Source organism: Heterodontus francisci, chromosome 27 (assembly GCF_036365525.1).
Source record: "Heterodontus francisci isolate sHetFra1 chromosome 27, sHetFra1.hap1, whole genome shotgun sequence".
Classification (NCBI taxonomy): domain Eukaryota; kingdom Metazoa; phylum Chordata; class Chondrichthyes; order Heterodontiformes; family Heterodontidae; genus Heterodontus; species Heterodontus francisci.
The window spans coordinates 28,138,112-28,164,674 of NC_090397.1; the positions used below are offsets into that span (position 1 = coordinate 28,138,112).

Genomic DNA, 26,563 nt, shown 5'->3' on the forward strand with positions numbered 1-26,563 from the left:
AAACACTTTCCGAATCATTAACCAGTCTGTTTTTACCCAAAACCTTCTTTTCTTCCAGGTCAATGTCAAGTATGGGGAGACCCACACTATCTCACATTCGGTGGTACACAGTATGATTTTTTTAATAATTGCACATACACTCTTGTGGAAGAACAAGTTCCAAAATACAATTTCTCAGTACTAGTAGATAATTATTTTTGTTTTACGGACGTGGAGTTGTCTTGTGCAAGAGGGATAATCATGTTTTACAATGAAAGTGTGGTAACTATTACAACTGGGGATCAGCGTCAGGTAAGTACAACACTAAACAACAACCAGCATTTATAGATTCTTTGGGCCTCTGTGGAAGTGGGTGGTTTTTGAATGGGTTGAAGATAGGCCCTTTAATGTAAAATATGGTTCAACGTGTATCACAAACAGGCAGATGGAAAAAAGATGCCAAACAAGGAATGAATCATATAATCATAGAATGGTTACAGCCTATCTGTGCTGGCTCTCTGAAAGACAAACTCAGCTAGTCCCACCCCCTTGCCCTTTACCTGTCGTCCTGCAAATTTTTTCTCTTCAGGTGCTTACCCAGTTCCCTTTTGAAAGCCACGATTGAATCTGCCTCCACTAGACTCTCAGGTAGTGTATTTCTGATCCTAACCATTCGCTGCGCAAAACAGTTTTTCCTCATGGCACCATTGGTTCTTTAGCCAATCTCCTTAAATCGGCATCCTCTGGTCCTCAACCCATCTGCCAATGGGAACAGTTTCTCCCTATCTACTCAGTCTAGACCCCTCATGATTTTGAGCACCTCTATCAGATTTCCTCTTAACCTTCCCTCCTCTAAGGAGAACAGCCCCAGCTTCTCCAATCTTGCAACATAACTGAAGTCCCTTAGCCCTGGAACCATTCTCATAAATCTACACCCCCTCTAAAGCCTTCACATCCTACTAAAGTGCAGAGCCCAGAATTGGACACAATTATCAAGTTGAGGCCAAACCAGAGTTTTGTAAAAGTTCATCATAACTTCCTTGCTTTTGTACTCTCTGCCTCTATTTATAAAGCCCAGGATCCCATATGCCTTTTTAACCCCTTTCTCAACTTGCCTTTGCGCCTTCAATGATTTCTGCATATATCCCCTAGGTGTCTCTGTTTCTGCACCACCTTTAGAATTGTACCCTTTATTTTATATTGCATCTCCACAGCACTACTTTCTTTTCTGTCACTCAGCTGACTTTGTATCCATGTTACTACTGTCCATTTTATGCCATGGGCTTCAACTTTGCTGGCAAGTCTATTATATGGCACTTTATCAAACGCCTTTTGAAAGTCCATATACACAACATCAACCACATTACCCTCACCAACTATCTCTGTTGCCTCACTAAAAAAAACTCAATCAAGTTAAATAAGATTTAACAAATCCATGCTGGCTTTCCTTAAATAATCCACATTTGTCAAAGTAATTGTTAATTTTGTTTGGGATTATTGTTTCAAAAATCTTGCCCACCACCAAGGTTAAACTAACTGGCCTATATTGATGGGTTTATTCGTACATCCTTTTCTGAACGAGGGTGTAACATTTACAATTTTCTACTCCTCTGGCACCACACGCCCTCCCCTCCCCCCCCCACCCACCCCCCCAACTGCAGTACCTAAGGAGGATTGAAAGTTTATGCCCAGTATCTCCCATAATTTCCACCCTTACTTCCCTCAGTATCCTTGGATGCATCCCATCTGGTCCTGGTGACTTATCAACCTAAAGTACAACCAGCCTTTCTAATAGTCCTTTTTCTCAATTTTAACCTATCCCATATCTCAACTAACTCCTCATTCTCTATAACTCCAGCAGGATTTTCTTCCTCAGTAAAGACAGATGCAAAGTAATCACTTCGTATCTCAGCCATGCCCTCTGCCTCCCAGCATAGATTCCATTTTTGCCCCCCCCCCTCCTCTTACTCGTTTACTAATTATATGCCTTTAGAAAACTGTTGGATTTTCTTTTATGGTAGCTGCCAGTCTCTTCCCATAAACTCTCTTGGCCTCTCTTATTTCCTTTCTCACTTCCACTCTGAACTTTTTATATTCAGCCTGCATTATCAACATGGCATCTATCAGTCACCCCCTTTTCCTACTTTATCTTACTTTCTATCTCCTTCATCATCCTGGTTCTAGCTTTCGCTGCCCTACCGTTTTCCCTCATGGGAATGTATCTCAATTGTAGCTGAGCCATCACACCTTTAAAGGCAGCCCACTGTTCCATTACAGTTTGTCCTGCCAATCTTTGATTCAAATTTACCTGGGACAAATCTGTTCTCACCTCAATGAAATTCACCCTCCTCCAATTAAGCATTTTTACTCTAGATTTCTCCTTATCCTTTTCGCTGGATAATCCAAACCTTATGATACTATGATCACTGTTCCCTGGATGTTCCTCTACTGACACTTGATCCAACTCATTCCCCAGAGCCATAACGAGCAAATCCCCCTTCCTCATTGGGCTGGAAAAATAGTGATCAAGAAAATTCACCTGAGCACATTCCAGAAACTCTTCTCCCTCTCTGCCCTTTTCATTATTACCATTCCAGTCTATATTAGGTTAATTAAAGTCCCCATTATCACCGCTCTATAGTTTCTGCATCTCTCTGTAGTTTCCCTGCAAATTTGCTCCTCTATATCTTTTCCACTAGTTGGAGGTATATAGAATACACCCAGTAGTGTAATGGTGTCTAACTAAATAGATTCTGTCCTTGATCCCTCCAGGACATCATCTCTCTCCAGCACAATAATATTCTCCTTAATCAATACTGCCACTCGTCCTTTTTTTTTTAGTCCCTGATCTTTCCTGAACACTTTGTATCCAGGAATATTTAATACCCAGCCCTGCCTTTGTATGAGCTAGGACTCTGTTATCACCACCTCATATTCCCAAGTGGCTATTTGCATCTGCAGCTCACCAACCTTATTTGCCACACTTTGTGCATTTACATACATGCACTGTAAATCTAATTTAGACCTTATTTCATTCTCTCTTAGTCTTTCCTCACTTAATATCTTACTATTTCTTTCTCTAGTACTGTCTGTTTCCGTATCTTTTGTGTACCTTGTTTCTCCTTTCTAATGCTACATCCAGGTTCCCCTCCCTCTGCCAAGTTAGTTTAAACCCTCCCCAACAACACTAGCAATCCACCTCACAAGGGCATTTGTTGTGGCACTGTTGAGGTGCAACCAGTCTGGCCTGTATAGGTCACACCTCCTCCAAAACTGGTCCCAAAGTTCAAGGAATCTAAAGCCCTCCTTCCTGCACCATCTCTCCAGCCACGCATTCATCTGCTCTATCCTCCTATTCCTATACTCACTAGTGCGTGGTACCGGGAGTAATCTGGAGATTATCACTTTTGAGGTACTGCTTGCTAGTTTCCTTCTTAGCTCCCTAAAATCTGCCTGCAGGACCTCAATCCTCTTTCTACCTATACTATTGGTACCAATATGGACCATGACCTCTGGCTGTTCACCTTTCCCCCCTCAGAGTGCTGTGTAGCTGTTCAGTGACATCCTTGACTGTGGCACCAGGGAAGCAACATACCATCCTTGAATTATGTCTGTGACCACAGAAACACCTGTCTGTTACCAAAAGTATAGGATCTACAATCAATATTGCTTTCCCAATCTTCCTCCTACCTCTCCCTCACTCCCGTTCCACCAACCCCACATAGCTAAGTCACCTATAATTCCATGGACATGGCTCTGGTTGTACTCCCAGAGGATCCACCAGTATTCAGAACTGTATACAAGTTGGAGAGCAAGATGCACTCAGGGAACACCTACACTACCTGCCTGGTCCCGTTTGCCTGGTGGTCACCCATTCCCTCTCTGCTGCACGTACTTAAGCTGCATGGTGATCATCTCTAGAAATGAGCCATCCACGAAAGCTTTGCAGATGCGCTGCAGTGACTCCAGTTGATGCTCGAGCTTCAAAACCCGCAGCTTGAGCTTCTTCAGCTGATGACACTTCTTGCACATGTGGCTGTCCAGAACACAAAAAATGTCCTGGATTTCCCATGTGGAGCAGGATGTGCATCTGACTGAGGTACACTGCCATGCCTCTACTGATTGGACTACTAACTAATTTTACCAGAAATAAAACTCAAATCTTTGAGAACTTATGATTAAAACCCAATTGAATTATTCTAGCTCTTTGTCTTAGACCCTTACCTCAATACTTATCCTCTAACTTGATTAGTTTCCTTTGTTCCTTCCAGTCACAAGCCTGCTCTGCCACCGTGCCTTTTATCCAGCTCCGCTCTCGCTCAGCTCCCACTCTTCCTGGTCTGGGGCCTGCTGCCGCTGGGCCTTTTATCCCTTTTATGAAAGCAGGGGTGACCAGTAGCTTGATCAGGAGATGAGTTTTATGGAGGAGGCTTTTAAAGGAGAAAATAGAGATTGAGAATTGGAGAGGCTTAGGGAGGGATTTTAACAGTGCAGGGCACAGTTACTAAAGGCGACGGAAGGGGACGAGACACATAAGGACAGATGGAATAACGGGGCTTTTGGGGTGGGGGTGAGGAAATGTAGAGGTCGGATGAGGCGCTGAGTGATGAAGAGTCAATACAAGCTGCAAGGACGGCGTGATGGGTGAGCAGAACTTAGTGCAAGATACCTGCAGTAGTACATGGTTCAATTACCAGAAGATATTACATGCAATATACACTGCCAGTTATTTAAGGATTTTAACACATTATTCACCTTTACAGATAACTTTTGATGGCGATATTGTGACTGTTCCCTACAGTTTGAATGGAATTAACATACACTCCATGCATCAGAATATATATATTTCTATTCCTGACATTCAAGCAAGCATAATGTCTTTTGGAGATACCTTTCAAATTAGATTATCACAAAAATACTTTCTGAATAATACTCGAGGACAGTGTGGTATGTGTAATTTATGGCTTCAATCCTACTTATATTATGAAAGATGAAAGTGCGGTTCAAAATTTTCACTATTCACTGTATTAGTAAGGATGTTGTTAGTAGGTGATTTCTCTCAAATGTATCACAGATACTTCTGACAAAAGAATGTTTCTTTTCTCAAAGGCGTTTGTGTCGATCATGGAGTTGATGAGTGCGTGAAAAGGAATGGAGAAATAATGCCCCCAGACTGCTGCCACATTACTGCAGATGACTGGAAAGTTTATGACCCAAATAAGCCATACTGTGAATTAAATCGTATAAATCAGACTTGCAGTACACCTTCTCCTATCCCTCCAACATGCCACCCTGCAGATACAATGTGTGGACTAATTTTGGGAAAGTACGTGAATGTCTTCTTGAATATTTTACTTCTATGTAAATAAACACAAGACAGTAAATTATAAATATAAAAATTATTAAAATGTATTTTACAGATGAACTCCTGTTAATGCAGTTGTAACAATAATCAGAACTCTTAACGATCAACGAACGGATAAACCGCGGCATTGCAGCAAAATAATGTTTCCAAACTCATAATAGAATCAGGAAGCAAACTATTTTGTGCTTGGGTATTTTTTAATTCATCAGTTGCTGTCTCACTTATTCATTAAGGCACAATTCACTGAGATTTAAACTTAAATACTTTGAGTTGGAGCATTACCTGGAGCACTCAAGCCTCCAGATTTAACCAATATGTCAGCTGATCCTGGTGCTCAAGTTTCAGTTTTATGTTAAAATCTCTTTTGATGACTTCCCATTACTGCATTGGAGCTAGGTTGAGCAGCATCAGGATTCAGGACAATCTGTATTATATCAGAAGAAATCAGCTGATAGGCTCCTACGAGCTGTAGACAGTGATTTTGCATTAGGATCTCTACTGCAGTGTTGTTAAACATCCTTTTCCAATTCATGTGCTTAGTTGTCTCATTTTATTAAATTTACCCCTTTTTAAGTTACATGTCAAGTTATTGATCGTTAATATATTTGAATCCCAGATTATGTTAAGATTCATCATTTTGGTCACATAGTTCCCTTAATTTGAATTTCTTGTACATTGTCAGGGTTAGGATTAATGAACAGTTTAAGATACTAAACAATGTCTGTTTATTTTATACATATTATTTTCATGGGATTTTACGCAACAAAAATATACATATTAAATCATCTTACTTCTCACCATGCTATAATTCAGGGTGGCGCAGTGGTTAGCACCGCAGCCTCACAGCTCCAGTGACCTGGGTTCGGTTTTGGGTAGTGCCGGTACGGAGTTTGCAAGTTCTCCCTGTGACCACGTGGGTTTCCACTGGGTGCTCTGGTTTCCTCCCACAGCCAAAGACGTGCAGGTTGATAGGTAAATTGGCCAATATAAATTGCTCCAGGTATAGGTAGGTGGTAGGAGAATTGTGGGGATGTGGTAGAGAATATGGGATTCATGTAGGATTAGTATAAATGCGTGGTTGATGATTGGCACAGACTCAGTGGGCTGAAGGGCCTGTTTCAGTGCTGTATCTCTCTATGACATTAACAAATATAGGGTTAAATAAACCAGTTGATTAACTTTGTAATGCCCAATTTCTTGGTCTTATTTTTATCAGTTGGTAATAATGACTAGTAAGTAAAAGTATTTGGCAGTTGATAACAGTGATTGTAATGCCTTACTGCTGAAGGGGCAGAACATAGTTAATAGTCAAATTATTTTTTTATTTGTTAATGTCAACAGTGATTTTTTAAAAAGTCTATCTCCTTTTGAACATACTTGGCTCCCCTAAAGGATCAACTGGAGCATTTAACTGAGCAACATAAACCAGAAAGTCTTAGCTGCAATTTGCAATCTGTGCAGAAGTAGTTGACATTGACTGGGCTCTTGGTAGAGGTTTGTATTTGACCTCAGATTCCCTACACTAGAGAGGACAAGTCCAACTAAGGGCCTTGCTTCCATTCAAATCAGGAGTGACTCCTACAAGCTAGTGAGTATGTGGACATCAGATGATGAGAGAATTGCATTTGGCTCTGTTGCCTCCAAGATAAAATCTCTCTAAGTGGCTAGATTAATGTTGAACGTTGCCCATTTGAATGGACTGCTGGCTTGTGATTATCACTTCATGAAACATACCTTTGGCTATTAGCAGCTACAGTGGAGGGAAAATAAATTGGCAAAGAAAAATAGTAACTGGAATCTCAATCTTAGCAGCAAGATTCCAGGCATACATTTTAATTTAAATAGTACTTCACACAGAGAATGAAGACAACTATGAACAATGTTCTCAGGTTTTTGAATTGCGTCCCCATATTAGCACCTCCCCTTTCCTTATTACGAGCAGATGGCATATTTTGTGGGGTGAAGGTTACTGGAACACCAGTCTTTAACTATTTTAAGCTGGGGACATTACCAGCAGCCATATGAAATGCAACTGACAATTGATCAGCATATTTGCCAATGCCCAAAGGGGAAATTTTACCTGCAATGTGATGTAGTTTAGGGCTTATTATTGTTGTAACTATCATCTGGGAGAACAAATGTCCTTGTACTTTAATTGCCACTTCAAATATTTTTATTTTACACCATGTAGACCATTTGAAGATTGCAGGAAACAAAGTAATGAAGATGTCAAGCATTATTACAGCTCTTGCCTCTTTGACCATTGCAATACAAACTCCTCAAAATTTGACTGTTCCAGCTTGCAAGCTTTTGCCATTGCTTGTAAAAATAGAGACATATGTGTTGACTGGAGAAACTTTACAAATGGATACTGTAGTAAGTATCATTAATCTATAATCCAGAACTGAGAGGTTATGCCTATCTGGAAAGATTGAAAAGGCTGGAGCTCTTTCCTGTGAAAAGAGAAGGGCTGAGGGTTGAGCTAATAGGACGTCTTTTAGAATATAAAGGGATTGATAGTGTAGACGCAGAGATGACATTTTCACTTTGAGATCAAAATTAAGGGCCAGAAGAAATACCTAATGTTCTTTAAACTCCAGACTGTTAAGTGGTGCTGCTGTTCACAGTATTTAGGGTTCAAAAGTCAATATGGACCTCAGATTGGATCAGTATTTCTGCCCTTCACCGCAAACATTCCAAAATTGCGGAATCAGTGTTGTGGATGGAAGTTGAGCACTTCAGACCTTGGTTATGGGGATTAAGAGATGCTGCCAGCAATATCAACTTAACACCTGAGTGCATAACAGGGCACACTGTCATCTTTCAGATTTTCAACACAGAACTTTGTACACCAGGAGTGAATATGCACTTCCCACAGTTTCCCAGCCATTAATTTTAATGAATGGAAAATCATGGAGTGCATATGCCAGAATTTCTGATGTGCACAAAGCTCTGTGCTTTAGGTAAAGATCTTCAACTGGAGGTAAAAAATAATAACTCGTATTTGTATAGTGTCTTTAACATAATTAAACATCCCAAGGTGGTTCACAGGAGCATTATGAAACAAAATTGGACACCAAGCCACATAAGGAGATATTAGGCCAGATGGCCAAAAGCTTGGTCAAAGTGGTAGGTTTTAAGGGGCGTCTTAATGAAGGAAAGAGAGGTAGAGAGGCAAAGGCACTTCATGGAAGGAATTCCAGAGAATCTTCAAGATGTTGTTGTACTATAGCAGAAGTCAACCAGGAAACAGTAGCTGAGATATAATCAAATCTTTAATCATAAAATAAAATATTCATATGACAAGCTGGGATGTTTGTTGATTTATTACAATTCACACATTGTAATTAAAGTTTAGAAATACCACTATGGTGTTACAGAATTTATTCATGATCATTTGTTAGCTGGCTGTCATTTGTCATTTTCTAGTTGATATTTATAGGAATACTTTAATGATGTACATTCGTACACCACACATTTCTGTTTGCTTTTCAAGATTATACCTGCCCTGAAGGATTCATTTATAAGCCTTGTGAACATCAAGATAATGACTACTGTGAGAATACGTAAGTATTTTCTTCTGTCAGGGATACACCGGGGGAACTGTCTGATGAGACAAGCACTCAGGCATTGTAAAGGTTTTAATTTAAAAGATCTGATTTGAAAAGTGTCTTCAAATACATTTTGAAAAACTATACATCTACAACCATAGTTTTGGAATGACAGTTAAGGAATTATTCACCCAGATTATCTCAGAAAATCATTTTTTTTTAAAAAATCGGTGTCTTTTTCATGCAAAGTGGAAAAACTGAAATGTCTGAGGAAATGCCCCAGATTTGGTTACACGTTAGGCTGCCATTTGTCTTCAGTGAGGAAAGATATCAATGATGTACCCGACACGCAAATGTGGATTTTACTAAAATATTTTAGGAGCAGTGAAAGTAAACAGACTGCATATTTGATACTCTGGGTAAAGAGCTGCTCCCTGTGACACTAGCACAGACAATGGCATGAGAGGGGAAAACATATTCCTACAGTGGGCAAGGAAGACATTTATGCGTTTTCGAAGACCTAAGGATAAACACTTATTTAACTGTCTGCCCATGTCACATTTTAGCCCCAATACTTTCAGAGGTGAAGTACACCCCTCCTGGACTACAACTCACCAGTAAAATTAGTCCCAACATGATCAATGCCATTGGAGGTCTGCTGGTATAATAGGATGCTGTTATGTTGGTTTCATTGTTTAAAATATATTTGATTTTCAGCACGCTGATCCATGGCGAGAAATTATACCCTTTCTCAGAAGGTTGCTTTTGTCCAAAAGGAATGATGCTTTCTGAAAACAAGACCACATGCGTTAACTCATGTAAGTTGCTTTATTTTAAGTTAATTATAGCATGAACTACTTGATCAATAGAAAGCCATTAATTAATACAATTACATATTTCATTAACAATTAAGTTTGTTTGTTACTTATAGAAATATAATGCACAGATAAAGTTATTTCCCTCATTTTTACAGGTTGCAGAGACAATTCAGGAAATCCCAGACATGTAAGTGTCCATTTACTGATACATGTACATCACTTCCATATTGTGGCAATAATGATGCCAGAAGCTTAACAGATTTTAGACTATCACATCACAAAAAATTCTCATATCTAATTTATTACATTGAATTTATGATCTGCAGTTATTTTGTCAGATACAATTATGAGGATATTATTCATTGAATATGTTGCATCCAAATGGCCCATCAGCTGAATGACTGTTTCTTGTAATAATTTCAAGATAAATTAGTCATCTACCAACCATGTAACACACCAGGAACCACAGCAGCACCTTGAATTCATTTTGTTTATCACCTATCCTTTTGTAATAACATTGAAACTAAGACCAAAACTCCAGTTCCCACCACTCTTGAAAATAGATACACAGCAAATGGCCACTAAAATTCCAATACAAGCCAGTAGGAAATATACAACTGGAAAATATCCATTTAGCACATCAAGTTCAATCTATACCTGCTTCAGTGCAGTATCTCTCTATGACTCTATACCATGGACCATGTATGATTGGGTTCCGCCAGGGCCACTCAGCTCCTGACCTCATTACAGCCTTGGTTCAAACATGGACAAAAGGGCTGAACTCAAGAGGTGAGGTGAGAGTGACTGCCCTTGACATCAAGGCAGCATTTGACCGAGTATGGCATCAAGGAGCCCTAGCCAAACTAAGGTCAATGGGAATCAGGGGGAAAACTCTCTGCTGGTTGGAGTCATACCTAGCGTAAAGGAAGATGGTTGTGATTGTTGAAGGTCAATCAGCTGAGCTCCAGGACATCACTGCAGGAGTTCCTTAGGGTAGTGTCCTAGGCCCAACCATCTTCAGCTCCTTCATCAATAACCTTCCTTCAATCATAAAGTCAGAAGTGGGGATGTTCGCTGATGATTGCACAATGTTCAGCACCATTTGCGACTCCTCAAATACTGAAGCAGTCCATGTAGAAATGCAGCAAGACCTGGACAATATCCAGACTTGGGCTGATAAGTGGCAAGTAGCATTTGCGCTACACATGTGCCAGGCAATGACCATCTCCAACAAGAGAGAATCTAACCATCTCCCCTTGACATTCAATAGCATTACCATCGCTGTATCCCCCACTATTAACATCCTAGGGGCTACCATTGACCAGAAACTGAACTGGAGTAGCCATATAAATACCATGGCTACAAGAGCAGGTCAGAGGCTAGGAATCCTGTGGTGAGTAACTCACCTCCTGACTCCCCAAAGCCTGTCCACCATCTACAAGGTACAAGTCAGGAGTGTGATGGAATACTCCCCACTTGCCTGGATGGGTGCAGCTCCAACAACACTCAAGAAGCTCGACACCATCCAGAACAAAGCAGCCTGCTTGATTGGCATGCCATCCACAAACATTCTCTCCCTCCACCACTGACGCACAGTGGCAGCAGTGTGTACCATCTACAAGATGCACTGCAGCAACGCACCGAGGCTCCTTAGACAGCACCTTCCAAACCCGCGACCTCTACCACCTCGAAGGACAAGAGCAGCAGCTGCATGGGAACACCACCACCTGCAAGTTCCCATCTAAGTCACACACCATCCTGACTTGGAACTATATTGCCGTTCATTCACTGTTACTGGGTCAAAATCCTGGAACTCCCTTCCTAACAGCACTGTAGGTGTACCTACTTCACATGGACTGCAGCAGTTCAAGAAGGCAGCTCACCACCACCTTCTCAATGGCAATTAGGGATGGGCAATAAATGCTGGCCTTGCCAGTGACGCCCACATCCCATGAATGAATAAAAAAAAAAATTGGGGAAAACTAAAATTACATTGCATTTCTATTAGCCAGTGATATACATTTCCAGTACAAATAGTTAATTATTTCCCTGTGGAAGGGTGCACAGTGCTGCAGTGTGACAAGGTCAGAGTTGACATCGCAGGGAATGTAGATGGTTTCGGATCAGTGGTGAATATTTCATGCATTTTCACCAGTTGAGCTTGAGAAAATAGACCTGATTTTATGTGTTGCAGATGTACTGCAACAGGTATTATATGTATTAGACTTCTAAATAGGGTCAGATAGCCCATTTGTTTGTTCATTACTAACTAACTTCATTCTTGCTCCCACTGTCAAACAAAGGTTGAACAAACTTGACTTATTGAAAATACCTCACGATTCACCTTCAAAAATAAAACCCTTTGAACAAATGGTCAGACATCAACTAAACCATTCAAAAATATCATCCAAAGCTTAAAAATCTCCATGAGATTCACAGGATGCCTCCTACATTTGGCAGTTTTATTTTCAAAGAAACCTATTGGCTGCTAAATCGAGCTCTTGACAGAACCTATGGATATACACATACATACACGCAGTAAGATAGAGTACAGAACATTTCCACACAGACTATAATCAAATAAAGACCTTTCTATTTGACTGCCACTTATAATTTGGATTGAGTGACCTATATGGCTTATAAGTACTTTACTTCCTAAATCATTGGAAATGTTTGTCTAACCTGCAAACAGCTTATTATTTTAAGAATTTTGACCCAGATTGTACTGATAGAAAATCTACCAGTATGTCAGCTTACCAGAATAATTCATTCTGGGTGATTTTTCTGGAACTGCAGCTAGGTCCCTGGATCTCCTGGATATATTGGATATTGGACAATTGGGAGGGTGAGAGTAAAGGAAGCTGATGGTTTTCAGAAATTCTCTGCACTCAAATGTAGAATGGAGATATCTCCCCTATGATGCTAAATAGAGATTTATTTTGATGTGTTTGGGAAATGTCTCATGTCATTTATTATTATTTGCATGTCTCATTCCTAGGAAGGGGAAACATGGATGCATGCCACTAATACATGTACTTCCTATACATGCTTTGAATCTCAAGTTGTGACATCAGAAAAACCATGTGATTGTATGGTTGGTATAGCACTTTGTTTATATTTATCAGACGTCTCTTAATCTTGAGAAATGTTAACAAGTACAGATCAATAGTTCAATAAATATAAATGAAATTACTGCACATATGATTACTTTATGAGTGTACATGATATTTTGAAGCATATAAATGGAAAAGGACCTGAAGTAAAGAAAAATTATACATCTTACGTGAAATAATTTTATTTTTCATGTTATGAAAAATATTGTGATATGCAAAAGCTTGCCTTTAGATTATGCTGAATGTAAAGTTTCCCCAAGGTGGGTGTAAGGAAAATCAAGCCAGGAAGGTAAATGATTAGGAGGGCTGACCAAAGGCTTGATCAAAGAGATGTGGGTTGAGAACATTTTTAAAGGGCAGAATGGAAGGTTGTGAGGGAGACAGCTTAGGGAGGACCCAGATGGCTGAAGATTGCAGAGTTAGGCTGGGATGAGGTGATGGATGGAGTTAAGATGACACGGATGAGGATCTCAAATTGTGTGTTGGTTAAGGGGGATAAGGAATCATTCTAAGTCAGCGAGGATAGCAGTGATGGTAAGTGGGGCATGATATGCGTGGGAACTTTGCAAAATTTGGAGTTTGTGGAAAGTGGGGGCAAGCCAGCATGGAGAGCAGTGAGAGAAGGTGAATCTGGTGAAGGCATAACAACAGTTTCAATGGTGAAAGGGATAATATTCTATTTCACATAGGTAGTAAACTAAAAAAAAATATATCTGATATCATTTAGATTTTTGCCTATAATTTGATTGTTGCAAAATATAGTTGCATGTATTTTGTTATCCATTAAATGGGAACCAGTTAAAAGGTGTGAGATAATTATGCGGGATCACCTGCATACCACGATTACTACTGTAGGATGCAGATTTGAATTGCTTTTCTAGTCAGTTTATAACACTGTAGAAAAAATACTTTAACACAGACTCCTGGAACTCCAGGCAAAACAGACTCTTAATTTTCTAGAAGAAAACTGCCCTATTTCAGCAGAAAATTAAATAACTGCAAGGCATTTATGAATATTCCTGGGATTCCTGCGTAATCCATATTCCGAGACCCTTTACACTATTAACTACACATTATTAATTCTGTGTGTTTAGGCTGCCAAGTTTTGGACTGATGATTACTGCTCCCACCGGTGTGGCAAAGAATATGGTAATAACCTACCTCTTTTACACTCTGGTTATTAATTGATCATTCTTTCCCGGTTTATGTTTAAATCAATGTTTCATTAACATTATAGAAGATGGGGACTTAGCTCTGCATTTGCTCGTTGGCAAATTGGATGGTCCAGTATGGTACAGGCCCACGGAGTGGGGAAAATCTCAAGTTTGACAGCTGAACTCTGCTAAATTAGCTAATCCCTCACAGGATAGTCACAGAGTGTTATCAATAACCCTGCCACAGCAGTGAGAAAAACTAGCCAGTGAAAAATATACACAGTACAACTAATATTGTTAGCAGTCATCTACTGGTCTAGTTGACTAAAGAATGTAAATTCTTCTGCATCTAGTTGCATTTTTTCTCATTATTTCATACTGTTTGCAGACATCTGGCTTTTGAGATCCTCATCCAAACTGACACATCTAGGGCCTGAAATTCCTTTTTGCTTAGCGGAAGAGTGGTGGAGCGGAAACCAATTACACCTGAACCTCCCCCCCCCCCCCCCCCCCCATCATACAGCTTCATCTCATACCATAACTCATTTGAAATATGTAGGGTGGGCACATCATACCAGGAAGGGTGCTTTAATGGTGCCCACCCCAGACTGCAGCCAGAACGTTGGAATGGCAAGGTGAAAGGCTCAACAAAAATCTCCTTTCAATTCATGGCGAAGATAATCACTCACTTCTGGGATGAATGATCTTTCTCTAGTAAAGATTTGGGGCCTTCATAAGGCCCTCAAGCAGCTCTTCTGATGAAGGGTCACTGACCTGAAACGTTAACTCTGTTTCTCCCTCCACAGATGCTGTCAGACCTGCTGAGTATTTCCAGTATTTCTTGTTTTTTTTTCAGATTTCCAGCATCTGCAGTATTTTGCTTTTATTTACGTCAGCTCTTAGCTGGTGAAAGTTTCCCTGAGACTTTCTGAGGCTGTAATTCCTGGGGTAGCCCGGAAACCCCCGCAGACACACTCCCTTAATGCAGTGGGGAGACAAACACAAGATGTAGCCTTGGCAACCACCCGCCTCCCCCCCCCCCACCTCCCCTTCCCCAAAATGGTTAGTAGGAAGAAATGGGACGGAACCTAGTTTCAGGTTGACAATCCTACAGCTCTCTCGCCAAACCTGGATTGGAATTTTAAGGCCCATGTGTACAGTATATCCATCATACTTGAATAAGCCACTCATTCAGGCATGCACCACCTGCATCTGATTGGCTCCAATATCATATTAGTAAAACAGCAAGTCACAATCGAATAGAAAACTGGTTATTTTCTGGTTCATTCAGCTGATTTCAACCTCCCACCACAGCTAGTTGTGACACTATTGCAACTATGCTAGGTGGGACTGGGACTGGGTTTGAACCTGGAGTCTTTCTGTTCAGCAAAGCCCAATACCATACTGCGCAAGGTACATTTACTGACCAAGCCATCTGGGGGTGCCACTCATTTTACTTTCTTTATTTGACAGTTTGTCCACTCTAAATTGTCCGTAGGGATTGTGCTTCAGATTAGTCCTTGCATTCTGAAATTCCATTCTCCACTTCCCCAACCAATTTGTCATTTACAAGCTAATGGCCATATTTGTAGCAATTTTTGATGTTTTAATCAGCTGTTACTCAGGAATTCCATATTGCCACGTCTATGTGACTTTATCCTTTCCTCTGCCCCACATCCTTGCACAGTTCCTGCCAGGGATGCTACATTATGCTGGTTACAACCAGCCAATTGTCCATCGCAATCAGTATGAAAACATTTCTTTGAATTGCTGAATTAGTAAAAAAACCTTTTGAGACCCATTTTGCTGTTTTAAACCAGGACATATTTGGCCTTAGGATACTAACGGCAGACAGACCTACTAGGGAAAACATTGAATTTAATTAACGCACTCAGGAGAGATGGATCTGCTCAATGGCCCTACCATTTGATGTTTGAATCATCTAACTTCTTACCAAAGCAAATTCTAAAAGATATTTTCAATGTTCAACAATAGTAGCTGCTTTTTTTGCAAGTAGGAACATTTCATTTGTATTGTTCTGAGTTTTTTTTTTTAATTTAGGTGCCATCATTTCTTGTTTCATAGGTCATTGTAAGATGATGTCTTTTTCCAAAAATGTCACAAAGGAAAATTCAAACTGTTCAGCAGAAGTTATGGTGACGAGTTGCGAAGGCAGCTGTCCCGGACGGTCTGAGTAAGTATTTCCTTGTAATAATTTTACTATAATTAAGAATCATGAAATATTTTGTGTGTCTAATAAATAATACAAATGAATGAACTAATAATCAAGATTAAGAATTTTCTAAAATACACAAAATGAAGGTTGATTTGTACAAAGATCCCTCCGCTCATTTAATCTCATCCTTCCAGAATGCTAATTTCACCATTTTTTTTGCAGTACAGCCCCTAGTTGTTTGTTATATACCTCTAGTCTCCCAGCCTCAACCACACTTTCTTTTTTTATTTAGAGATACAGCACTGAAACAGGCCCTTTGGCCCACCGAGTCTGTGCCGACCATCAACTACCCATCTATACTAATCCTACACTAATCCCATATTCCTACCACATCCCCACCTGTCCCTATATTCCCCTACCACCTACCTATACTGGGGGCAATTTATATAATAGCCAATTTACCTATCAACCTGCAGGTCTTTGGCTGTGGGAGGAAACCTGAGCACCCGGCGAAAACCCACGCAGACACAGGGAGAACTTGCAAACTCCACACAGGCAGTACCCAGAATTGAACCCAGGTCGCTGGAGCTGTGAGGCTGCGGTGCTAACCACTGCGCCACTGTGCCGGAAAATATTTGCATCCTGAGGTCTGTTATAAAAATGTCCATCACACCCCTGAACATTTGGCCCCTTGGCCTGTTGTCCCAACATATCTGGAAGCACTGTCCTTGATTTGCTCCCTCAATCCTATATGTCTCTGAAGAACTGCTCAGAAGTCTCTTTTTGAAGCTGAAGAGCCCTATCAAGTTATCCCTCATAAGCTTCCTTTTTAACTGCAGGGATTTCCCTCATACTGTCCTCTGCCTGGATGGCCTGTCCTCTGTTTCAGCAACTAGAACTGTACACAGTACTCTAGGTTTTCTATGACCTCAGATCCGTAAACTTTTAGAATGACCTCTAGGCATTTGAACTCAACTAACGTAGCAACATCGCCCTGTCTAGTCTGTACTTTGTTTACTGTAAAACTTTAGTGTCATATCTAACCTTCAGCTGAGCTTCATATCCTACGTCCTCGCTATCGTGAAAACCACTTACTTCCACCTCCATAGGAATGTCTGCCTCAGTCTCTACTTGATCGCCCACTTCACCTGCCACCATAATGAAAATCTTATCCATCCTTTATTAACTTCCAGGCACAATTACTGCAATATTCTCCCTGCTCGCCTTCCATCGCCTATCCTCTGTAAATGCTAATTTGTATAAAATGTAACTGTCACACAAAAGCACACTTATCCATTGCCACTGTCCTTACTAGCCAACAGTGGCTTCCTGTCCCCCAACACATCCAATTTAAAGTATTTATTCTCAAGTTCCTCCATAGCCTTGCACCTCCCTACCTCGGCGACTTTCTCCAAAGTCTTCTCCTGCAGAGTTTGGACCGAAGTCTACCCTCCTGCACGTTCCCTTTCCTTTCATTGATGGCAGAGCCAACAGTCACCATGATCCTACTTTCTACAAGTCCCTTTCTAAATTTCTCCATCCTCACAAAAACCTAGTATTCAGTCACCTTTCCTAACCTCTATCCCATGGCTCAGTGCTGTTACTCGAAATGCTAAAGCATTTTGGGACAGCTTGTGTTTTGTTGCTTAGATATTGTGAATGACAAGTCTCGACAATGCCCTTGGCAAATTCTATCCCATCTATGAGCAATTTTCATTTCTGTGGCACTCTTCATATGCAGCAAAAACATCTTGAAACATTTAACATTGGAAAGACAATGGAAAACATAGTCATGGGTGAGGCTATCAACAACATAGTTAAAGAGAATGATTTTGTGAAGGTTTTTAAATTGCTGGCAGGCAGGTAACAAGGCAGAGGGAATAACTAAAGAGCTTCAAAGATCAGGAATGTAGTGGCTCAACAAGCTGCTAACAACGGTGGACTCAAGGAAATATGTGATAAGGTTAAAGAGGGGCTCCTATGAGTAGGTGGATGAGTCAATGTGATGGGTGAGATTGAGGGAGGTGAGCAGAGCAAAGAAAGGAGGGTGAATTAAGATGAAAATTTAAACTAAGGATAAGTAATCACTCAGTGTAGAAGTTGGAGTTGGGAGAAGACTTGGCAAGGAAGATGTCTGAGAGTCTACAGGACAGCTATGAGGAGGAATTTCAAGGAGAAGGAGCCAGAGGAATAGAAAGGAAGGCCAATTGATTTTGCCACAAATGCCACTCCGTCAACATAGCAGTCTGAATGGAGGGCATAATAGAATGTGAAGCGGAGCGGTGGGGGACAGCCTTGGTTAAGGGATAGGAGTCAGCAGTGGAGGGTACATTGCAGACAGGTCAAGGATGTCAACTTGATCTTCCCAAATGAAAGCAATGAAGAGAAGATTTAGGGGATTAGTTCCAGAGGAATGAAGGACATATACCTCCTAATTTTACTTTCAAATACAGTTACTTCCATTTATCAATATTTAAACTTAATTTTTAGTGATCAGTCCAAGGGAAGTTAAGCTTTCTTTCTAAGATTTTCAGTGACTTTTCCAGTCGGTGGTTCTCCCTTAGCTTGATATTGTCTGTAACTTGCTTTATCTTGAGGCAGCCTGTGTACCATGCACAAGAAAGGCTCCTACGTAGAGATTTGGAGCATCCCATTCAGTATGATTTAACTTTCTGTAAGACTATAGTCTGCTTCTTTCCTTTTAGCTAGTTAGTAATTCATATACATGTACTACCTGCCCTTGATACACATTGACTTTTTTAAAAAAAAATAATTCTCTCAGGAGGATCATGGACACTGGCACCGAAAATGGTAAGTCGGGTTTTGGGCCTCACCAGGGAGAATCAGTTGACTGGGGTGGGGGTCAATCAAGAGGGCAGTGGGAGGTGAACTAGTTGGGGTGGCAGGAGCTGCTCAGTGGGCGCTCCATGGGGCACAGAGTGCCCGATCAGGAGGCACCTCCCTCGGGTCAGCAAGGAGGCCGCCTGGTATTACTGGGCAGCCTCCACAGCTGACAAAGTGCCCATCTGCCGCTGGTAACATACCCGCGGCGGTGGGAGAAGGCCCTCAAGTGGCATTTTATTGGCCACTTAAGGGCTTCAATTGGCCTGCGGTGGGGAGCGTTTGTCACCTCTCCCGCTGCTTGTGAAATTGCAGTGGGGGCGGGAAGGTGACAGGAATGACACTTCCACCTCCCACACAATTTTACGCATTTTCTGCCCCCCCCCCCCACATCCAGCCCGCTCCCGCAGGGGGGTGGGGGGGGCATAAAATTCCAGCCATAGGACTGGATTTTAGCATCAATGGCGATGTGACTGCGCTCGCCACTGACTTCAAAGAAAGCCACCCACAAAGATCTGCGGTGCAAACTGCTCCTTTCCCAATGTCAGATTGAATCTGGCAACAAGCTGAAGGGATCTCCAGGTGTTCAGCAACAGTAATGTTATCAAGCAGGGTAAACAGCCAATCACACTGAAGCCTTCTCACAGACAGCAAACCAGAAAGTGAAAAAAATTTTAAAAGTGAAGGGATTTATTGGTTTAAGCTTTACAGATAGTGAAATAAATGATTGAGACAGACATATGGGATTAAAATAGAAGCTAAAATTTCACAAACAAACTTTATAATTTTAAAAATGTGGAATTTCTCATCATAATGGAGAAAATTGACATTCAACAAGTATAAAATAACTCTTTCAGAGCCAGTGAAGCTGTTCAACAGTGTAATTACAAACGTAGTACTCTATTGAAAACCCAGTTACACTGTGTAACTGAGGTATGTTTGTCAAGGGTTTTTACAGTGGGACTAAGGGAGTAAGGGCTGAATTTAGTGCTGGTGTCAGGGGTCCTGCCGCTGGGTCCAGAAGAGTGGGGGGGGGGGGGGGGGGCAGTGACCCCACTTTGACAGTCAGTGGGGCCCGGGGTCGCATCTCGTCAGCGGCAGCCAATTAATTGGCTACTGCCAGGGTGGGCATCCCTATTAAGGACACCACTCACCAAGAGCTGCCAGCCAGTCAAAGGGCAGCTCAACCGGGAGCGGTGGCCCCTGCTGGGGGAAGAACACACATTGATGGGCATATGCCCTCACAAGGCGGCAAGTGGGGTCTGGCACACTGGAGCCAGTCAGGCAGGCCCTGGAGGGATTGGGGGGTGAGTGGGGAGGGGGGGGTGGTGGGGAGGAGTTTTTGGTGAGGGCAGGCAGCACAGAATGCCTGAAAAGGAGGCCCCACTCCACCAGAGGCTGCCAGGAGGTCGTGGCAGTCTCACCACATGGTGGAGGCCCCCCCCCCCCCCCCACCCATCGTCGCTGGTAAAATGCCAGCAAAGGAGAGAAGAGGCCCTTAATTGACCACTTAAGGAGGGCCATCTGCCACCTTCCACTCCACTAGCAAGACGTCAGGGTGGTGGGAAGACAATGGACATGCCACCCCTGCCTTTTCACGGGCCCTGTCTCCTCCCAGCCTAACCCCAAAGGACTGGTAAAATCGAGCCTGAGTGCAAGTTCTCGTCAGTTCAATGATTACTAATTGATTGCATTCTGGGGCGAAGCTCAGTAGCGCACCCTCAGGAGAAGCACTGAATCACTGACACCAACGTCCAGGTTGCCAGGTTTAACTGCACATGTGCGGACTCCAGAAGTTTCTGTCAATTTCAGAGTGCAGACAGTGAATGTTGACAGTCTCGCTGTCACTACTACCACAAAATCCAGCTCACAGTTTGGTTGTTTGCAAGGTTTAGTTTTTCTGATCATGTCCTCAATGTGCATTGTCCAGATATTTCTTAAGCTATTCAAAGTACCCTCCTCACTGACATCTCCCAAGATAATTAACACAACTATATGTGGTCCCTGTGGATTTGAAACATTTCGACTGATTTTTTTTTAACTTATTTTCCAGATTTGACATTGTTACATATACCATGATAAATGAGTGTAGCTGCTGCAAAGCTACAAAGACTGAAAATAGCACAGTGAACCTTGATTGTGGAAATGGAGACAGCATACCGTACACCTACACTTACATTTCATCATGCGACTGCATTGCTAATACGTGTTATAACTAACACTCGCTCTAATTCCTTTTTGTTGTGCACAGCCTATTCATTTAATGCAGGCCCTTTAAATTTTTTTGCGTGACTGCACGCATGCTGTAACTTAACGGGGCCACTTTGGGCTCAGCCTGCGCAGGAGCTTCTGGGTTGCTGGACGGTCGCGCAGCATAGAAGGAAAATTGGTTAGAACAATGTACCTGCTCAATTAAGCATCTATTGATCTTGAAATCTAAAAGTAAATGAAATTTCCAGTTATCTTTATAATGATTGTCTTTGTGTAACATTTGTCTGGAAACAAAGCCTCCAGTAGAAATAAGTTACTTGTAATTGCTTTTTGTAGAGGAATAGTGGGATCTTTGCAACATTTTTCATATGTTATAAACTCGTCAGCTTCTGAGAAATTAAAATCAATAATTGCAAGCAATTAAATTTCCTGTGAAGTTAATTATTTTGAAATGTGACTTACTTTTAAAATCATATAGGCCATCAGTTCACTGAAGCTCAACTCTCTAGTACAAGATGCTCATAATCCCTCCTCTGTTACCAAGAAAACAAATGAAGGAAATATAAAAAGATTGCAGTTTCCCTGCACAGAAAACATGACAATATTAAAAATATCAGCCAAGCGTCCACCATCATAGCAGGATGGATGGACTCGGTTCTTGGCTGCACACAACCTTCCGATTTGTGATAAACCCTTTTCTGACACAACTCTATTTTCCCAGCGGCGGGAAGGTGACAGGTCCTTCAGCCATTTGAGACCCTTAACTAGCCAATTAATTGCCACTTAAGGGCCTCTACCCATCGCCACTGGTATTATACCAGAACGGAGGAGCACTTCGGCACCTGAGGAGGCTCCTAGCAGCATAGGCCACCTTCATTAAAACAACCCTCCAACTCCAACCCCCACCCCGATCCCCGTGGCCGAGCTGATTGCCTTGGTGAGGCCCGACCCCCACTTACCTTTGCCGGGCCCTCCTCCATTGTTGCTGGTCCTGGCTGGGTGCAGTCCCAGCAGTGGCCACCACTGGCACTGAAGAGTTACCGGCCCTCTGATTGGCTGACAGCGCTTGGAGGCAGGACATCCTGCCTCAGAGGAGCTGAAGCCCCGACTGAAGCCAATTAGGTGCCTGAGCCACTCAAAATAGTGTGACTTTCAGGCCCAGTGAAGGTAGACTCACCCCCAGCTTTCCAGCTAGTGGGCAGGGCCACCACCTTCCCGTTAAATTCCAGCCATAATCTCCAATGAGAAAATTGGGTTCCGTGGGATTGTACTACCTCTAAGCACACCTAACATTTATAATCTATCAGAAACTTGGCAGGGGAGAAATGAAGCGGTTTACTGAAGAAAGATGGCAACAAATATTAAACTTTTTACTCCATCAGAGGAAGGAAATGTTTGTAGAAATTGACACTTAGAATTTTACAGCTAGATAACATTTATTGCTCAAGGTATCCCTCAAGTCTCAAACTTGCTTAGAACTCCTTAAGCACAGTGGTGGCTTTTTATGGGTCAGACATTTGACAGACAAATATATACATTATTCCAACACCTTGCCTGCAATTCCATGAATCAAGAGGGAGCATGTCATATTAGATTTAGTCATGAGTAATGAATCAGATTTAGTTAACAGCCTAACAGCGTGTGATGTAAAGAAAGACTTACATTTATATAGCACCTTTCACGACCTCAGAACATGAGCAAAGTGTTTTACAGATTTTGAAGTACTTTTGAATTGTAGTCATTTTTGTAGTGTAGGAAACATGGCAGCCAATTTGCACACATCAAGGTCCCACGAACAGCAATGATATAATGACCAGATAATCTGTTTGTTTTTTTTTTTGAAGTGATGTTGTTTGAGGGATAAATATTGGCCAGGACAGAGGGAGAACTCCCCTGCAATTCTTAAACAATTGCCATGATCCTTTACATCCATTTTTGAGGGCAGACAGGCTTCAGTTTAAGAACTCGTTGAAAGACTGCACTCACCCCATTCAGTGAGTGCCACACTAAAGTGTCAGCCTAGATTTTGTACGCAAATTTCTGGAGCAGGACTTGACCCCACAACCTCTGACTCACTAAGGGTGCTACCACTGAGCCACAACTGAAACCACTTAGCAAAGAACTATTCTTTTAGGCCCTGTCCTTAAATCTTGCCTTTGCAACCATACTGTGAACTCTCCAATTGCTACAATCCTTTAGCATCAGGTTCATTTGATACATTTCCATTATCTCTATGGGAATTAAAGCAAGCTAAAGAGAACAGCAAGTGGTACAAATGACCTGTGCTCTTTACACACAGAGAATCAAAATGTGACTTTTTAAAGATACTCGTGTTTTTCAATTTTTACACGCTCACCTGTTCCCTTTAACAAGATCATAATGAAAATACAAAACTGTGGTCACAGTATTTTATAAATGCTGCCTCATTATATGCAGCACACAATTGTACCTGATGTCTAAAGACAGTGCAGATAAAAAATTTAGACACTAAATGAATTAATGAATTTCATACACTTTTTTGGCAAATGCCATATTTGGTGGTATTTACAGATACCATATACAGTTCTATGTGCTTAGACAGTACTATGCATTGAGCGTTGACAGGAGGCTTTACCTAAGCAGATAGGGTGGAGTGGGCTTGGTCTGCATGGAGTATGAATGAAAGCAAGGTCTGTATGTGCTTAAGCTGGCAGTGGAACGCCAGAGCCCAGAAATATAATTTGGCTGTAGAGTGTTGGAAAAGTGGACACTACAAAAAAAAAATCTCCAGATCATACTAATATTGGCAATTATCCAACAGATGCTCTGTCAGGAGGAACTGAGAAAGTCAGAAATGTGCGGCGGCCTTACCCAGTTTATAGCAGATCAAGAAAGCATGGGTTATATCTGGGAAGATGGCAAGATTCATCATAGCTCTAGGGCCTCCATAACCTCTCTCCGAAAGAGCAGGAGGTAGGGCACGACAACATACATTGTAGAATACCCTATTTGCCCACAGTTTACATACCACTTAATTACCAGCCTGCATTCTTCTCATCAGTGATGGCTCAGGTACAGCAGGCTCTGCTAAAGAGTACCAGATCTGGATGTAGCAGAAGAAATCATGCAGTGCAATTTGTTAAAGTGCTGGGAGATGATGAACCAATCTTTATAGAGCAGCTTGCAGACTTTAATGATGCCTGGCCCCGTGTCTTCAAACTGCTCACAGCAAATATCTCAGGGAGGCTATTTCTGTAGCATAGAGGGGAAAAAGCTGACAGACCCAGGGACACCTTCAGTGAAATGCAGGATGCACTCCAAGCCATCAGTGTGAGGGTGTGTCCTAATTCCTGCAACTACTTTCTGGGAGTCTGTGAAGGGGAGGATGTATAAGCAGCTTTACAGGGCAATGCAAGCTCCCATGTGTAACCAAAAGGTTCCATTCAACAATTGCCTAGATCTATGCTGCACTGTGGTTAACTTTGAAGTTAGGAATACTTAACCTGCCTGCCAGATGGAAGTTGCAGCCACTACCAACACGTTCACTTGTCCCCCACACAGAGGGCTGGATCTTGTTCTCCTGCTGCCGGGAGCAGCAGCAAGTGCAGAAAATGGTGGCCACCATACACAGGCCCCATGCCACCGTGAACTTGCGTCCAGCGGCCACTTAGCATATGGACGGCAGCCGCCCACCCCACCCCCCACCCCCCCCCAACAATCATGTGGCGAGGTGGCATTGATGAAAGAGCAGTGCTGGCACCATTTTTAAAAGGCTGCCAGCCCTACATTGTCGTGCTACTGAAATCGGCCTGGCCCAGGTCAGACTGTTTCAGCTGTCAGGAATTTTCCCAAAACGCCCTTTATGATTGATTGTATATAAAACAGGATCAAAAAAAGAAAAAAATTTTCAATCGCTGCTTTCCCAATAAGCATTACAGAACCATTGAAGAATAACAAGCCAAACCCATTTTTCCACCATACAGCATCAAAGTTTCCAGTTATTTAACGAAAGCCCTCTAATGCAGGCCTAGTCGCTAATTCACTTCACAAGAATCATTCTTGTAATATTCAGTATGCAGTCAGCCACTGATCATTTGATTGAATAAAGTTACAGCAATTTATTTCTGCAATAGTTATGCAATAAAAGAGATGTGATGCTTCACCTGGGGAATGCAGCCAGAGCCATCCATGGCACCACGGGTGGCTCAGCTGCACAGTGGGGTATAGGGAAGACTGGAAGAGCCATAGTCATAGGTGATTCGATAGTCAGGGGAATAGACAGGTGTTTCTGTGGCCGCAGACGTGAATTCAGGATGGTGTGTTGCCTCTCTGGTGCCAGGGTCAAGGATGTCACTGAGGGGCTGCAGAGCATCCTAAAGGGGGAGGATGAACAGCCAGCAATCGTGGTCCACATTGGAACCAACGACACAGGTAGAAAGAGGGATGTGGTCCTGCAGTCAGAAATTAGGGAGGTAGGTAAGAAATTAGCAAGCAGGACCTCAAAAGTAGTAATCTCCGGATTACTCCCAGTGCCACACGCAAGTGAGTATAGAAATAGAAGGATAAGACAGATGAATGCGTGGCTGGAAAAACAGTGCAAGAGGGAGGACTTTAGATTCCTGGGACATTGAGAACGGCTCTGGGGGAGATGGGACCTGTACGGGCCGGACAGGTTGCACCTGAACAGAGCCAGGACTGAGTTCCTTGCGAGCCGTTTTGCTATTGCTGTTGGGGAGGGTTTAAACTAGTTTGGCAGGGGGATGGGACCAGAGGTAGACTCAGTTGGGACAAAATCAGAAATTAAAATGGAAGGCAGAAAGTTAATGGATGAATCTGGAAGACAAGGGAAATGAGGGTTAGAATATTTTTTTAAAAAGAATTTGGCAGTGCTCAAGGGTATCTATTTCAATGCAAGGAGTATAGCAAATAAAGCAGATGAGCTGAGGGCAAAGATAGACATGTGGCAGTATGATATCATAGCTATTACAGAAATATGGCTGAAGGAGGGACAGGAATGGCAGCTCAACATTCCAGTTACAAGGTTTTCAGACGCAATAGGGAAGGGGATAAGAAAGAAGGGGGAGTGGCAATTTTGGTCAGAGAAACTATTACAGCTGTGAGGAGGGATGATATGTTGGAAGGTTCATCAAATGAGGCCATATGGATTGAGCTGAGGAACAAAAAATGGGCAATCGCACTGCTGGGAGTGTACTACAGACCCCCAAACAAACAGTCAGAGGGAGATAGAAGAGCAGATATGTAGACAAATCTCTGAGAAGCGCAAGAACAATAGGGCAGTAATAGTAGGAGATTTTAATTACCCCAATATTAACTGGGATAGTTTTAGTGTGAAAGGAATTGAGGGAGCAGAATTCT

The 26,563-nt window shown here is 42.0% G+C and overlaps 1 protein-coding gene and 1 long non-coding RNA gene across 3 annotated transcripts in view; one reads left to right on the forward strand and one right to left on the reverse strand.

Moving 5' to 3' along the window:
* The window catches only part of LOC137384715 (mucin-2-like), a 94,182-nt gene extending 72,561 nt beyond the window's left edge, over positions 1-21,621 (forward strand). For both annotated transcript variants that reach the window (XM_068059029.1, XM_068059030.1), the window contains exons 32-42: positions 59-291; positions 4,743-4,926; positions 5,089-5,305; positions 7,536-7,720; positions 8,841-8,910; positions 9,613-9,713; positions 9,869-9,900; positions 12,712-12,807; positions 13,921-13,975; positions 16,066-16,174; positions 21,051-21,621. In XM_068059029.1, coding sequence (XP_067915130.1) covers positions 59-291; positions 4,743-4,926; positions 5,089-5,305; positions 7,536-7,720; positions 8,841-8,910; positions 9,613-9,713; positions 9,869-9,900; positions 12,712-12,807; positions 13,921-13,975; positions 16,066-16,174; positions 21,051-21,216 — 1,448 coding nt within the window. In that variant the 3' untranslated portion in view covers positions 21,217-21,621. The remainder of the gene's footprint in view (positions 1-58; positions 292-4,742; positions 4,927-5,088; positions 5,306-7,535; positions 7,721-8,840; positions 8,911-9,612; positions 9,714-9,868; positions 9,901-12,711; positions 12,808-13,920; positions 13,976-16,065; positions 16,175-21,050) is intronic.
* Positions 8,602-26,563, reverse strand: part of LOC137384716 (uncharacterized) — a 32,443-nt gene continuing 14,481 nt past the window's right edge. The window contains exons 2-3 of the long non-coding RNA XR_010977643.1: positions 21,671-21,741; positions 8,602-9,683 (exon numbers count right to left, since the gene is read on the reverse strand). This is a non-coding gene — a long non-coding RNA (uncharacterized lncRNA). The remainder of the gene's footprint in view (positions 9,684-21,670; positions 21,742-26,563) is intronic.